The sequence below is a fragment of the Copadichromis virginalis genome, linkage group LG15, assembly GCF_057382275.1.
Source record: "Copadichromis virginalis isolate Kocher_CV1m ecotype Utaka linkage group LG15, C_Virginalis_male_GT1.1, whole genome shotgun sequence".
In the NCBI taxonomy this organism is placed as follows: Eukaryota; Metazoa; Chordata; class Actinopteri; order Cichliformes; family Cichlidae; genus Copadichromis; species Copadichromis virginalis.
The window spans coordinates 2,985,266-3,001,304 of record NC_140632.1 but is presented as its reverse complement, the minus strand read 5'-3'; the positions used below and the strand labels follow the sequence as shown (position 1 = coordinate 3,001,304).

General features: G+C 38.8%; 2 protein-coding genes across 2 annotated transcripts; one reads left to right on the top strand and one right to left on the bottom strand.

The window, feature by feature from the left end:
* Nucleotides 1–697: 697 nt before the first annotated feature.
* On the bottom strand, nt 698–6,862 carry LOC146691523 (cholesterol 24-hydroxylase-like). The gene is made up of 15 exons (XM_085431340.1): nt 6,582–6,862; nt 6,434–6,511; nt 6,268–6,349; nt 5,802–5,875; nt 5,364–5,450; nt 4,470–4,608; nt 4,273–4,383; nt 4,019–4,181; nt 3,703–3,768; nt 2,576–2,648; nt 2,408–2,492; nt 2,116–2,226; nt 1,750–1,838; nt 1,554–1,620; nt 698–1,471 (listed from the first exon to the last, which is right to left on the bottom strand). The coding sequence occupies exons 1-15, from the start codon at nt 6,728–6,730 to the stop codon at nt 1,319–1,321; spliced, it is 1,527 nt and encodes a 508-aa protein (XP_085287466.1). The 5' UTR covers nt 6,731–6,862; the 3' UTR covers nt 698–1,318.
* Nucleotides 6,863–7,241: 379 nt separating this feature from the next.
* Nucleotides 7,242–11,238, top strand: LOC146691522 (uncharacterized). Its single transcript, XM_085431337.1, has 5 exons — nt 7,242–8,108; nt 8,377–8,473; nt 8,847–8,957; nt 9,407–9,573; nt 9,906–11,238. The coding sequence occupies exons 1-5, from the start codon at nt 7,753–7,755 to the stop codon at nt 10,951–10,953; spliced, it is 1,779 nt and encodes a 592-aa protein (XP_085287463.1). The 5' UTR covers nt 7,242–7,752; the 3' UTR covers nt 10,954–11,238.
* Nucleotides 11,239–16,039: the final 4,801 nt, after the last annotated feature.

The following is a 16,039-nucleotide window of genomic DNA, read 5'->3' as shown; positions in this document are numbered from 1 at the left end:
GTGCTTTCAGAGCGCAATATTTTGGGAAGAGAAAGGCGTCTAATTGAAGCTGAATTTCAGGCCAATAGAGGGCTTTGAGCTGGCGCACACACTTGGTAAATCTGCCTCTAAGCATCATCTTTAGTAAATAAAATGCATTCCACCTTAAAAGCTGTCGGCACCTGCAGGTTTATTAATTACTTAAGGTTAAGAGATCAGAGTCCCGGAACACTCTGCTTTGTTCATATTAAGATTATATTCAAGTCTTCTTCATCAAGAACACAAGAAACAAGATAAAAGCAAATAAAATGCATTCATTTCATCTTATAGTGCGAGGCGTTTATTTATCTCAGCAGATGAAAATGTCTGACATCTTCACTTTTCGTTTGACAGCCAATAAACTCATCATCCACCAGTCTTTCATCACGACTTCTGAACCTCTCCCGCTGTGAAATTTCGTACCTTACGCCGTTTATGCAAACTTTCTGGATTTGTTTCAAATTAAAAGCGCTCACCAGACAGTAATAGAGCTTTTCTTAACTGGGCTCTTATTCTGAAACATTAGTAGGAACCTCTTGTGAAAAACTAAACCGTTAAGAAAAATGGCACATAGGATGTGTGCCTCTGAGATTTCACTCTCTAATAACAGTTTGTTAATTCATGTTATTACTGTATACAGTTTGTCTGAGGTAGAGAAAGGGGGCAACTTCTCAAAACAGACATTGTATTTCAGTTTTATTTCATTTACACAAAAGTCATGTTTAAATGAGTGCTACAGGCAGTGGCTATGAAAAAGCAACTGCAATACATTTTGCAGTTCTCTCCATATTTTGCTTACAAGGAGCCAGATTTTCCTTTAATTATTTAAAGTGGTATTAATCATTCAAGCATACAATAGGCACCTATAACTCAAGTGATGAATCAGTGATGTGTCTGCACATAACAGACAGCTTTGAAAGTGTCTTTTATATTTAGGAAATTTGTTACTAACAGAAAAGAAGTTCCTATGTTCTAAGCAAAATAAAAGAAATTAGCTTTGCACAGTATGTGTCTGTGTATATTTATATGTGTGTGTATATGTGTGTACATACATACAGTAGCAAATGGTATTGATCCTAGCTTCCTCAAAAATGTTTCCATAATAATAATAGATTATTCCAGTGAAGACATAAAAATAGTTATAAGCATTTCATATGAATATATTGCGTGTATTACGATCATACATGAGACTATTTTCATTACAAGGATTTCTTTAAAAAATCAGTTTTCAGACAAGAGTAAAAACTCTGCCCCACCATATAGATACCTATGACCTGTTCCAATGTGAAGTCCGTTAAGATCATTTATTTTTGTAATCCCTGTGACCCAAAGTGCACAACACTCCACTCTTTGGTCTGAGTGTGCCAGCATCCAGGATGTCAAAGGTCTGTCCCGGGACGAGAGTGAAGTCAAACCTTTGGAGCAGTTTGGCCATCACCACTTTAGCCTCCATCTAAAAAACACAACAGCGCCCACAGAGATGAGTCAGTGTGTTTATAGGTGAGTGGGTCTTCACATTATGTTGTCATCCTCACCTGAGCAAAGTTCTGTCCCAGGCACGCACGAGGACCGAGGGAAAAAGGGTAGTAGCAGTAATAAGGCCTTGTTGAACAGACAAGAGACAGCCTCAGTTACTTTGAACAATTTAACTCATTTTATCTGAGATAATAATGGGTGTACAAACATTATTATGTAAAACATGTCAGCATGGTGAAACAGTGTGTTCTTTACTTGGGAGCATCTGGGTGAAATCTGTCTGGATCAAATTTCAGTGGATCCTCGAAGAATTTGTCCAGTCTCCCACTCACATAGGAGCTGAACTAAACATTAGAAAATATTGTATTTACTTATCTTGATGTTTATACAGAAGTGTATTTCCTGCTTTGCTAGAAACACATCAAAAAATACATGTCTCACTAAAGCATTTATTCCTCCAGGTATGTGGATCCCATCATGTGTATGATTAGAAGCACACACACACACACACACACACACACACACACACACACACACACACACACACACACACACACACACACACACATCCATCTTCAAACCAGGAGATATTAAAACATATTTAAAATCTTCACAACTTACAAGAGCAACAAATCCTCCAGGTATGTGGATCCCATCAATCACCATGTCTTCAGCAATATGACGAGATGTGCCCGGAGCTGTGGGGTACATTCTCAGAGTCTCTTTTAACACCTGGGAGAAGATGTATACAATTCATACGGCACATCTTGTGTATATATATATATATATAACACCGTTCTACTCAACAGAGCAGTGAAAATGCTTAAAACCACAAATCTCATTAATGCAGAAGACCAAGGATACTTTAAGATACAGAAAAATAGTACCACAATTTTCAAATTGCCACATGTACCTGTGACAGGTAGACCAACTTGCCCAGGTCATCGTAGCTTATTTCATGTTTCATCCCAATAACATCGTCCACTTCTTTCTTCGCTCTGAGAAATGAGAAAACTCCATAAGAAACCAAAGTCTATTTGCTATAGTGGAAACTGTCGCGCAATATATTTTGACTTTTTACTTCTCCAGTATATCTGGATGTCTTCCAAGTTCCATGATTGCAAAAGCCAGCTGATTGGCTGTTGTTTCTTGGCCTGGAATAGCATAAATTACACACGACATTAGGCAGTACAAAAGATGTATGCAGCTATTGTAACATCATTCACTGGTCTGATTGCAAAGCTGCAAGATGAGAGTTTCCACCATCTTGATTCCAAAAAGAAAAGGATGTGATGATGAGGGGGTCAGCCCACACACCTGACATTTGACTGACAAACCAATGAATGTGTTGTTTAATACTACAGATCGGCCCCAGCCACCTTCTCCTCAAAGACAGTATGGCTAGCATACTGGTTTTTGATTCAGTGTTGACCCAGGATGAGTGCCTGAGCCTATAAACTCTGCAGGTTTTACAAAATCACATTAAAAACAGCACCACTGAAAGCCATTTATGGAAAAAGTCATTTTTCCATAGACTTCTATAGGAACAGGAGCAACCGCATATATCGCCATTTCGTGGGCTTCAGAAAGAAAGCAGGTTTAATTCACTTCCATTTTAAAGTTCACTTTTAAGACACTGTAAATGACCACGGCAGACCCGGGTGCAAGTTCATGCTTTGCAGCATACTTTATTGACTCACACGGTTGCTGTTCACAATGCTCACAGAGCTGCAGCTCTCCCGCTGCCTGCTCAACATTATCGCAACCACAAATACAGCACCCATTACAATGCGTGATTGCACGCCCCGCCACAGACACAAAAGCTATTTCCATCTTTGATATACAGTCTATAACAATACATCCATCATCTGGATGGTCAGTAGTCCATGAAAATGAATGTATGTTGTGAATACCTGCAATAGATAACATTTTATAAAGATGAAACCATTTGGCATTAAGTTAAAAATTGATGCTTAAAGTGGTGACTGCATTGTGCGCCTTTTAACACAGCAAACCTTTTGGTGTTCCACAAAGATAGAGCAGGCCCAAATTATTGTGTAATATTTCATACATCAGTCCATTTTCTTAATTGTTTTCTTAACCTATCCCAGCTGTCACTGAGAAAATGGCACTATCCTCCCTGATCAGATCGCCAGTCAATCACAGGGCACTACTTCTAACATCAAAGATGAAATAACAGAGACTCACCAGCAATGAAGAATGTCACAAAATTATCCAGCATAAACTCCTCATCTTCTTCAGTCATGCTGTCCTCTGAAATGATAAAAAAACTACCTATAAATGATTTGACATCTACCATGTTAAGATGTGCTCTCATCATGAACAGGTACTAACACAAACCTCCAAGGAGAGTTCATATGGGAGACACTGAACTTGTGCTGTCCTATCATTTTTTTTCAGTGTGTTTATTTACTCGTTTTTATGCTCTTCACACAGATTCAACAAGATTCTATATTATTGCTCTTATCTAGTCTAGTCTAATGTGAAATTTGGGAACTCCAACCTTGGCTTGCAGTTTTGATGATTTGTGTCAGGATGTCTTTGGGGACCTCGTCACCGTTTTGCATGGCGGTCTTTCTCTCACTGATCCACTTGGCTCCAGTTGTACGGAGCAGGCGGCACGCTTCCCTCACCTCATTAATGTATCCTCTGTTCTTTGGATTGAACTGGAATGGAAAACTGACAGGTTTAGGATGGCATTCAGATAACAATGTTGTTGGCAGAACTACTGCATAACAACAAACGCTGAAGTAATACCTGAAAAAATCCGTCTCTATGGTAGTAAACCATTCCTTTCAGACATGTCTCAATGGCTTTAGGGAAAGGTGAACTATTCTTCAAGAGGTCCAAGTCCACCCCAAAGGCAACCTGAAATTTATCAAGAAAAAAGTATACACAAATATGCACACACACACTCACCCTTTGGAAGGGTAAAAATGACTGCAATATAATACCTTAGTAATAACATCCAGGGTGACACAGTTGACAAGATGGAGCATATTAGCTTCTTTTTTACTGTCAGCAACATCTGCAAGTTTATCCATCAGTTTCTCTGCCCTCTCATTGAAGGTTCCAGTTAGACCTCTCAGATACCTGGAAGTAATGATAGCTTTAGACGGAGAAGCAGCACATCCAAGACATCCCAACAAACTATCACAGAAATGAATTAACGGATACTGTTGCACAGAAAAAAGAAAAACCTTCCTACTATCTGCTACTATCTCCCTACTGTTTCTACTAGTTCTCTGGGTGAAATTGCCTTGTTGATGCCAGAGATGGGATGAGAACGTCCAGACTGCTACAAACTGAGTAACTACTCATTACAAATCCTCTTAAACTGGTTTCTTCCACCTCTTTCCATCTCTGTAATATTCTTTGTCAATATTTTTGATATTTAAAATTGAGCGATTTTTGATAAATTTGTGCTATTTGTCAAATTTGTAAATTCTGTAACATGTTGTATTATTTAATTAGTGTAGTCTGTTACTGTAACTGTCTTGGAGCAACTGTAATCCAAATAGTTTCCTTAGGGATTAATAAAGTATTCAGAGTCTGATTCTTAACCGTGCTAATGAGTTCACTGTGTTCAAATGGGCTCCACAGTCAGCTCTCTAATTCCAGCTGAGGTCCTTTAGGATGTGGCGGATTTGAATGATGGATGCACAGCCAACAAATGTGCAGCAACTGCATGATGCCATATGGACCAAAATACCAAAAATCAACCAAAACGTATTTCCAGCACTGGTTGAATGTATGCCATGAAGAAATGAGGCAGTTCTTAAGGCAAAAGTGGTTTCAGCCTGGTAAAGGCAAGGTATACCTTATAAAGCAACAAATGCATAACTCACGTGCTGCTGAACGCAGGGTCCATGATCCGGCGCTGTTTGTACCACTTCTCATGATCCCGTGCTGTTACCAGGCCATTGCCAAAGAACCTTCAAAGAAGGAAGTTGAGAAAACATTCTCACAAAACCCAATTCCTAATTGCTGTTAAAATAAAAGCATTTTTTCAAAATGTCTTCAAATGGAATAATCATAAAAATATATAACATTTCTCATTTTTTAAAGTATATTATAGTGCACACCAGATCTGCGCTGGCTAAATCAGCAGAGGTAGTGTATTGAAGAGCTGGATGACTTTAAAACAGTTTGGTTATTTATTCATGAAAAGACATCATTTTATCGTGAGAATTTAATTTTGTTCCACTGATAAAGCAAAATGTAAATAAACAAGTCTGATGCTAATGTAGAGAAGCAACCTAAGTAGCCTGATAAGGCAGTCTTACCTTTGACCAAATAGGCTGAAGAGTTTTTTGCAAAGAAATTTATCTTTGGGGTACTTTGGGGACATCAGGATTTCCTGAATCCACAAACATAAAGTAGAATCAGAATCAGAAGACTTTATTTATCCCCAAGGGGCAATTAACAAACAATGTTCAGCATATGTTGAAGATAAGAACAATAAGAACAGGAAATAGGAGTGAAATAATAAATACACAGAATATACAGTATATACAGTTTTAAAATTAAAGTGACTGAAGGTGAATAAATAACTCTAAGTGACTAAAAGTGAATAAAGTGTCAGTAGTGTAGGAAGAGTGTAGTTTATGGGTGTGGGAAATGAAATGAAACATTGCAAGAAATTGGATTTATGCAAATATTATCGAGAGTTAGGCTTAATGTAGTTATTTTTTATTATTTGGCAATTTAACAATTGCAGGATTTCTGCCCAGCACTTTCACACTGTTTCACCTTTGTTGCCTCTGGACTGGACACGCACACTACAACGTAATGAAGACCATTTGTCCTGTAGACAGGCCCATACTTCTCGGCCCTGTAAAGGACATGCTGACCTTTAAATATTATTAATCACAACTTTTTAAAAACCGCACAAAAACATCGTTTACGCTCCACTTACCACTCCAGATATTTGTCGTGTACAACTCCGCCATTTTTCATTATCCTCAAAAACGACGGTGAGTGTCCCAGAAGAAAACTGAGGACAAAAACAGCTGGTCATTCTCTGGTAATGCCAGTACAGGGGTTTCGACGACGGCTTCACCTACCTGTCCCTCGGTGGGCCGGGTATGTGGTCATATTTCATATGAATGTGTCTAACATACAAGCAGTATGCAAGAAATGCAACGATAAGCAGAAAGAAGAAAAATGTAAGTGATGGAGTTGCTAAAGTCAGAAATACGCTGAAAACTGCCATCCTGAAAAAATGTCTGATATATGTCCGGGTTAAAAATTGCTGCTCTTTCAGTTAGGCAGCCCCAGCCTGAAAGAAGACGGACTTGTTTGGACGATCTGATTTCCTCGTGTCAGCATTTTTGTTCCCACATCATCATAATTAATGTTGTTCCAGGTTCAACATTGCAAGTGACCAATCACCTTCTTGTGACGTCATTCCTTTGTTGTCCCTGAGACATCGCGTAAATGTTGTCCCTGAGACATCGCGTAGATGTTGTCCCTGGGACATCATGTTAAAGTTGCCAGAGACATACCATATGAAAGTTTAGCTTCTTTTAGCCCCTGTTTGTTTTATATTATTTTATATATATATATATATATTTTTTAATATTATATTTAATATTTACATTGTATTGCAAAAAACCCCAAAACAAGTTAAAATGAATTAATGAATATTGACTAATTAAACCTTCGTTATTTTTCCACCAGAAATGGACGATATAATTAGAAGAAGTGTTCTGAATGACGGAAAAAAAAAAAACTGGAAAAGACACACAACTTTGTGTGCATGTGTCACAATGCCAGGAGGACCCATTCAGTGTTGTGTTAGAAAAATTGAACTCATTAACCCTTCATGGACATTATAAATGTTTAAATGTTGCCTCAGGTAAAGACAGGAAAAGAGACTATTACAAATTCAACTGCATCAGAGCTGGGAAAAAAAGTTGAAACAGCTACAGAGCAGTGGGCTGTAAGGCCTATGTTTCATTTAAAGTACTCAAATGTTGGAAAGACCACACAGTCATCGTGCAGCGTACATATGATAAGCATGATGGGCATGATCCTTCGGACCCAAAAGACGCACATTTCAACAATATTTCCAGTGATTTGAGGAGGAAGATTGAGGAACTGCTTTCCCTTGGAACTAAGCCAGCCATCATACTAACCGAATGTCATAAATGGGCCAAAGAACATGGACACAGAGATCTTCACAACAGAGAGCATTTTGTCACACCACGTGACATTGACAGTGTTAGAACCTGCATGATGAGGAAGAAGCACTTTAACTGTGGAGACAGTCAATGTGTACATACCTTACTTAATGGAAAACATCAAGAACATGTTCTCTTCTATCAACCATACACATCTGACCAAGAACTAATGATTGTTTTGCAGACACCTGTAATGAAATCAAACATGGAGAACTATGCAAAACAGTTAGTATTTGTTGACACCACGCACTGCGTTAACCAGTATTCATTTCCCTTATTCACACTTGTTGTAAGAGATGATCATGGGCATGGAGTCCCTGTGGCCTATGCTATTGTCAGCAACGAAAGTCAGAAAACCCTGGAAACTGTTCTTGGAATAGTTTGTGAGCATTTCCCAACTTCCCCGAGGTAAATAATACATTGACAGCTATTAATTTTGAAATAATTCCTTTTCAAAAAAGTTATAACATGCCAGAATCTAATGCTATAGCTGCAGCATGGGCTGCAAAAAACTTTCCTTTCCAGTTGTTAAAGTTATTCCTATAGGCTGTATGCAGTATTTTATATATCTACTTGTGAGTTGAAATGTTTAATTTGGCATTGAAGTGGTGCTTTGAGATAGCAAAAACATTTTCATACTGTTTAATCTCATTTAGTGTTTTCTTTTTTTCTGTAGAGCATTTATGGTTGACAAAGACTTTGCGGAAATAAATGCTTTGCAGAAGGTTTTTCCAGAGTCAGCTATCCTTCTATGCTGGTACCATGTCTTGCAGGTAAACCACATTGTTTTCTTTTCACGTTGTCTAAGATGCACCTGAAACACATTTTTACAACAGGGTCCTGTTGTTATGATTTGCCTCATTGTGATATTCACCTACTCAGGTTAATGAATATAAAGGGATAAAATGTTGAGTGACTATGTCCATCCATTTAAGACCACAGTGCACTCATCTTCTGGTGGCTGCTTCCCAAAGCTCTTTTTGACATTTAAAAATATGTTTGCCTGGTTGATTTCTGTAATGCACAGGTCCTCTTGTCCAGTGAGTGACAAAGTTATTTTTGGACGTCAGCTTTCTTTTATGCTTTTTGTACAGCTGCTCCTCTGTCTCTCTCTCCAGATTAACTTTTTTCCTCTTACATTCACAGGCTGTTAATCGATGGCTTTCAAAATCAGAGTCCGGGGTCCATGGGCTTTCTAACACCCAAAAGAGAAATGAAATCATTTCTTTCTTTTGTAAGCTGAAAGCTTGCACATCTGTAAGTGTAATTTGTCTATTTCACATTTTGATTTCTTGATTACACTAAGAGCATAATAACTTTCAGTTGCTAAAAAAAAGTTACAGAGAGATACAAAATAGATTTTTGAAACAATTTCTAAAACTGGCTTCTTATCTTGCTTATCAAAACAAGTACTTAAGCTGTGCAGAACATCATTGTGTCACCCACTGTGCAGTAGAACTTGTGAGTGGGATTCTTTCACAGACAGATGCTGAAACCAAATATGCTTATAGGTTTAGTGTTCCTTCATAGCCATTGTAAGGGAAGAAATAATTGCTTCTTAATACAAAAACACGACATATTATTAATAACTTAAAATTCTTAATGTTATTCAATAAAAGGAAAAGGGCTTCAATACATAATATTAAAGATTTCAATAGGTCTGTTAAATGGATTGAAATATATTCTGTTGCATCCAATTCTCTTAGGAGGACGACTTTAAAGCCACATCAGCAGAGTTCTGCCAGACATTTAAGCAATACCCTTTGGTGTGCCAGTATTTTCAGAAGCACTGGGAAGGCATTGGCCACATGTGGTGTGACTACGGCCGTCGCTTCAGTCACGCTCGTTCTGAAACAAACAATGTGATTGAAAGGTATGATTTATTATTTTGACCTCATTCAATTGTATTGCTGAAAAAAAGATATTATGCTTTAATCCAAGAGGCTAAACTGAGTAGGTTCGTCATGTCATTGCCAGAACAGGTTTTAGGCAAATCCTTTAAATTCTAGCAGCGTTTTTTATGTTATCACAACAAAAAACAGAGTAGGTGGATTTGCCTAAATCAGCTAAACCGGCACAGAGCATTCCTTTATAAAAGACGTGTGCAATAGGTATTCCAATTTTTAAAAAAATAATACAGTCTTGATTAAAACTTTAAATTCCTTCAATTACAGTTACTAATCATTTCAAATAACTGTTTTTCAGATTTTTCCACCGCCTGAAATACCAGTTTTTATCTGGCTACAAGAATAGGCGTCTGGATGATCTGATTGAAGTGCTCCTAGGGAAGGCCGACGACTACTTCTCAGTCATAAAAACCCTGCAAGATGTGGGCCGCATGAAAAACAGGTTTGCTGACACCTTGTCTCAAGTTTCAGACTCTGCTTCAAGACTGATGGAAAGTGGTTGGGCTCTTAAAATTACAGTCAAGAACAGCCATGGAGTTAATGCATATCAAGTCCCATCTGAGTCAAGAGAAGACATGGTGTATGATGTCTGCCCTGTTGAGTCCTACTGCAACTGTACATATGGCTTACGAGGACTTCTTTGCAAGCATCTAGTGTTACTTGCAAAATTAGCAGAGGCTGACAATGACATCTATCCAAACATGGAAACAGACATTTCTACCTTGGCAAGAATTGCAGTGAAAGAAAGGCATTACTTTGTACACTGTGAGGACTTGAAAGTGATAAAAATGCCAAGTTTGTTTGGAAATCTGTGTTTTTTTGCATCGGCTGAAACACTTCAGTGCACTTGTTGTACGTTCTCTCACTATAACACATGTGCTTGCCTGAAGGTGGCTTGTAGCCATTTTAAACAAATGAAAAACTCTCTGAAAAGTCCTCTATCAACTTTGAATGACACTCCTGTAGTTGAAAGCACAGACAAAAAATGCACAGAAGATGCGGTTGGAAAACTAAATGCTGTTTTAGACACAGTTAAACAGTGGGCATTCATTCCAGAGGGTATTACTGCAATGATAGATGAACTGCATACAAATGTCTTAAAAACAAAACAAGTAGGCAAAAGTATATGCCAGTACGAAATAAAGACGACAGATAATGCACGCAAAATTAGGCCATTGTATTCTAGCAAGAAACGTTCGGCCAGCATCGACATTCCAACAGTCTGTGAAAATGAATGTGAACAGTCGATAACCACTGAAAGAGAGACATCCTCTGGAGAAAATGAAAACCTTTTGGAATACAAAACAAAAAAGAGAAGAGTTAAAGCTAAGTATATGCACAAGTAGACTTTTGTGTGACATTTCAAAGGGACTGCATCCATTACTTCTGTTTATTGAAACCTAAAGCTGAATAGCTGTCTTAACTTTCTGCCAAGGAACAGATGAAAAGAAATTGTTTGCTCTCTCAAGCAGTTGTTATTTATGTGTGTTATTCATTACTTTGGCTTGGTTGCTGTTTTTGATACAAATTCATCTGTGCCCATTGTAATATTTTCACATGTTACTATTTTTATATTGCTATGCATTATAAATAAAGGATTACTTATTACTATTAAAGGTCTGCATTTGTAATTGTTGGTATTATTTATAAAATATGCGCTCTTAAGTTTTTTGCTCCATAAAACGATACCTGTCACTTTTTGGACATGGTAAATGGCCTGCATTTGTATAGCGCTTTTCTAGTCCATAGGACCCCAAAGCGCTTTACACTACATTCAGTCATTCACCCATTCACACACACATTCACACACTGGCGATAGCAAGCTACACTGTAGCCACAGCTGCCCTGGGGCGCACTGACAGAGGCGAGGCTGCCGGACACAGGCGCCACCGGGCCCTCTGACCACCACCAGCTGATACAGACAGAGTATCAGCTGTTGAGAATCCTGGCTCATACAAAATAGAAGTAAAAGGTTTCAACATCCAGCCTTTTTATGATTAAATACAAAGTGTAATAACAGAGTTATTGGGGTGTGATTTTGTTAATAGTTAGTCTTAAGTATAAGTTTAATAGTAATGAGTAAGAAAATATAGCCAGAATAATGGAATGAGACTAACACCTGACCTCACACTGAGATTTGGTATGAAGTGGCATGTTTGTGCTAATGCTGACATTGGGGCTCAGAGTTCCTCTGTGTGTATATATTTGTGAACGTTAACTTGGCTAATGTCCAAGGGTTTGACTGCTTTCCTGTTGGATTGTATCACAAAGAACAGGGATAAGAGCACCAGTGGCCGTGCACACCCTCATCTCTCTCCTTCACCCGATCATTAGTGTTGGAAACCGGCATTAGCTCAGAGTAGATTAGACTTCAGTATAGTGCAAGTGATTTGATTTTATGATTATTTGATTCAGTTTTTTCTGTGTTCAAGCTCAATTACTTTAATAAAATATGTTGAATTCAAACAAATAAATAAACAAATAAACTGTGGACATTACCCTTTTAAACCTTTCTGAAACAAGACAGGTAAAAACCAGTGTATAAAAGTTTACATAGGTATAAATAGCTCTAACACTTTACTCCAGCCTGGCGTCCACACATGTGGACATCACATTTTGGGTTATTTAGACCAAAATACTAAATCTTGATCAACAAGTGCCTGATATACAGTTACGAGGACATTATACTGCAACTGTTCTATCGAAATTTCAAATTAATGTCCTCATATGTGGCTCTCATTTGTCTCAGAAACAAAAATTAGGTAAAAAAACAAAACCTGGTAATTCTTTCTTTTTACATTCATCGGGTTCCAATCGGCCCAAATATCAAAGAGAAATTAAAAATGCATGCCATGGAAGATTTCGGGTCTTAGGGGGTTAAAATGACCAGACCCCTCCGGCCTGTTTTCCAGGCCACTAAATTAAACCCAGTCAATTACCAATTGAACAGAATAAAAACCTACGAGGTCCACTAATAGTCCAAATCTTTAATAGAAAAGACAGGCAGAACTCAAACAAACAATAATCCAAACGAGGAGCATATATACACACTGGAAAGTAAATAATTATAAGTTATTAAATCAGACTAATTAAATACAGTAAAACTAATAAGGGAAGACGAACACACGGGAAATAAAAATAACAGTGTAAACATACCAAAACTCAAAATAAAACAGGAAAGCTACTACAAACCGAGTGTGACACAATTACATTCATATTGAAACATATGTGATAATTTTCTTTCTTTGTAGCATTTTTAAGATATGTGTTAGAACAGTCATTATGCTGTTTGGATTAGGAACCAATCATTTTTGCCAAATAGTTAACACAAACTTAGAACAACAATGAACAATTTTCAAGATTCTGATTTACAGAACAAACAAAAGTCACAAAAGGTTTCATTATTTAAGAGACAAGATCAAGTTTTTCACACAGGAATGAAATGACAGAATCCAGTGCAGCGGGGCCAAAGGTGTGTGTCAGCAAACTGAAGGTTGAGGAATCAGTCAGCTCATGTTTAAGATTGTGTTGGATTTTGAGAAGGCCTTTCTTAACAGAAACAGCAACAATTTATGGTTACCTTGTCCTCAGCGCTCCGTGTGTCTGTGGCCTAGACACAGCTGAAGCCTGATTACAGCGTCTGGGCACCGAGCAGCCTCAATAGCCTGGAAAGGTGCTAACCGCTAGGCTAACTAGCAACAAGATGCCTTCCCTCTCCACAGATGACTACCACAGCCTCCTGCAGAAGATTGCAGTACTGGAGACTCAGTGCACTTTATCGACAACTTTAATATTTTTTGGGAACGCAGGCATCTGTTCAAAGCAAATGGATTTAATTTTAACAAGTCAGGGGTGAAACTGTTCACCTCCAACTTGTTTTATTCCATACGTCATCCATCCGTGCTTGGTGCCAAGGCTGAGATAAACGAGGAGTTATCTCATAAAGAGGAACAAACAGTACTCCAAGAACAGACAAAGCCCAGCAGAAACCTTGAGGAGGAGCTCCATTTGCCCCCACCCGGGAAGAGCCTCAGAAAGGAGAGACATCTAAGGCAAGAAGAGGGGTCCCTATTTGCCTCCAACTCTCTCAACAACACCAACGACCAGGACAAGGGACCACGACCTTCCCCAGTCCCCCAAACCCCTGACAGGCCATCACCCTCCTCCCCCTCCCTTTCTCCCTCCTCCCCACACCTGAAATTCACTGAGGAGATGATGGAGCGGGTCAATGCTGGGCTCAGATCTACCCCCCGTCCCAATCCCTTTTTGTCCCCCATAAACCCCCCACCAGAGCGGCCAAAGGTTCGCCATCGAGCCCCACCCTCAACAGAGCAATCGAAGTCACATTGCCCAGCCTCGCCCCCCTTAGTTCCTCTTCATGCCCTGTCTCCGCAGTCTGATGTGTGATGTGTGAAGGGTCTGGGCTGTGAGGATTATGGCAGTGATGACTTTTCCCAGGAGAAGCTGGGACCCTGTTTACTAGAAGGTTTTAAAATTTCTGTACTTTTAGGTGACAGGAGACATGTGGCCTGGTCAAAACACAGAGAGCTGCACTCTCAAAGATCTTTAAACATAGTAAACATACCTTGTGTGCCACAGACTGCTCCCAAACACGAGGGGACAAGTAATACCTCTAAAACACTTAAGTTAAACATTAGATCTCTAGCTGGGAAAACATTTTTAATTAATGATTTAATCACTGAGCACAGCCTTGATTTTATGTTTTTAACTGAAACTTGGTTGGACCAAAGTAACAGTGGAGCTGTTCTCATCGAGACGACCCCTCCTAACTACAGTTTTATCAGTGAGGTCAGGGCGAGCAGGAGAGGAGGAGGGGTTGCTGTCTTATTTAATGAATCATTTCAATGTAAGCAGCTATCTCCTGGAAGTTTTCAGTCTTTTGAATATGTGGCTTTGCAGCTGAAGGCCCCATCCAAAGTTGTGTTTCTTAATGTTTACAGGCCTCCCAAATACTGCACAGACTTTTTTAATGACCTCAGTGAACTGCTGTCTGTGATCTGTGTTGATTTTGACTGTGTAATTATTGCTGGGGATTTTAACATTCATGTGGACAACCCTCAGGACAAAGGGACTAAAGACCTGAGTAACACTCTGAGCAACTTTGGGCTGACTCAGCATGTAACAGAGGCCACACATAATAGAGGACACACTCTTGACCTACTGATCTCCAAAGGCCTGAGCATTTCAAAGGTTACTGTGTCTGATGTGGGCCTGTCTGATCATTACTGTGTTTTCTTTGAAAGTAAAATCTCAGCCCACACAAATATATCAACAACAGTGATCACAAAACGGTGTATAACTGAACACAGTAGTGCAATTTTTAACCAGGTCTTCCCATTAACACCTGACCTGCCCAGAGGGTCAGTCAATGAGCTCGTCAATAGCTTCAATGCTAACATGTTAAATGTAATGGACACTATTGCTCCCATTAAGGTGAAGGTTATCTCTGGAAGGAAAAAGTCTCCATGGAGAAACTCCACACTGGTGAAAAAAGAAAAAAGAGAGTGTAGGAAAGCTGAGCGCAGATGGAGAAAAACAAACCTCCAGGTTCATTATGACATTTATAAAGAGAAACTTCACAATTATAATTTACAACTGAGGAATGCAAGGAGGTCCTACTTCTCTGACATCATCACTAAAAACAGCCATAATGCTCGGGTCTTATTTTCTACAGTTGACAGGCTAACAAACCCTCCTGTGTCAGTGGCAGCTGAACTTCATTCGACCATGGCCTGCAATGACTTTGCCAAATTCTTCACTGAAAAAATCCAAAAAATTAGACAAGCAATTGGTACATCAACAGCAGATCCAGGATATGTACTGTGTCCACCAAAAAACTGTTTAAACACCATGAAACAGTTTCAACCTATTAACAGCAAAGACCTGGAGGACATCTTAGGTAAACTGAACTCCTCCTCCTGCTGTTTAGATGTCCTGCCAACAAGTTTTTTCAAAAAGGTCTCAAAGACTTTAGAGTCAGACCTGTTACAGATCGTCAACTTTTCTTTATTATCAGGTGTGTTTCCAGAATCACTAAAAACTGCTGTAATCAAACCTATACTGAAAAAGGACAATCTTGACAAGACACAAATGAACAACTACAGGCCGATCTCAAATCTCCCATTTTTAAGTAAGATCATTGAAAAAGCAGTTTCTCAACAGCTCAGTTACTTCTTAAAACAGAATAATTGCTACGATGCCTTCCAGTCAGGTTTTAGACAGAATCACAGCACTGAAACCGCTCTGACCAAAGTGTTTAATTACATATGTCTGAATACAGACAGTGGAAAAATGTCAGTCCTAGTTTTACTGGATCTCAGTGCAGCATTTGATACAGTTGACCACAACCTATTACTCAAACGACTGGAGAACTGGACAGGTCTTTCAGGAACTGTACTAAACTGGTTCAAA

Bases quoted from the DNA above. Each gene is read 5' to 3' on its own strand.
- LOC146691523 (XM_085431340.1), bottom strand. From the start codon at position 6,730: ATGGCAGTTTTCAGCGTATTTCTGACTTTAGCAACTCCATCACTTACA. The intron at 2,227-2,407 runs GTACATGTGGCA...ATCTTCTCCCAG, and splicing joins AGTTGGTCTACCTGTCACAG to GTGTTAAAAGAGACTCTGAG. The intron at 1,621-1,749 runs GTAAAGAACACA...CTGTTCAACAAG, and splicing joins TTTCACCCAGATGCTCCCAA to GCCTTATTACTGCTACTACC.
- LOC146691522 (XM_085431337.1), top strand. From the start codon at position 7,753: ATGATGAGGAAGAAGCACTTTAACTGTGGAGACAGTCAATGTGTACAT. The intron at 8,474-8,846 runs GTAAACCACATT...TTACATTCACAG, and splicing joins GCTGGTACCATGTCTTGCAG to GCTGTTAATCGATGGCTTTC. The intron at 8,958-9,406 runs GTAAGTGTAATT...CAATTCTCTTAG, and splicing joins AGCTGAAAGCTTGCACATCT to GAGGACGACTTTAAAGCCAC.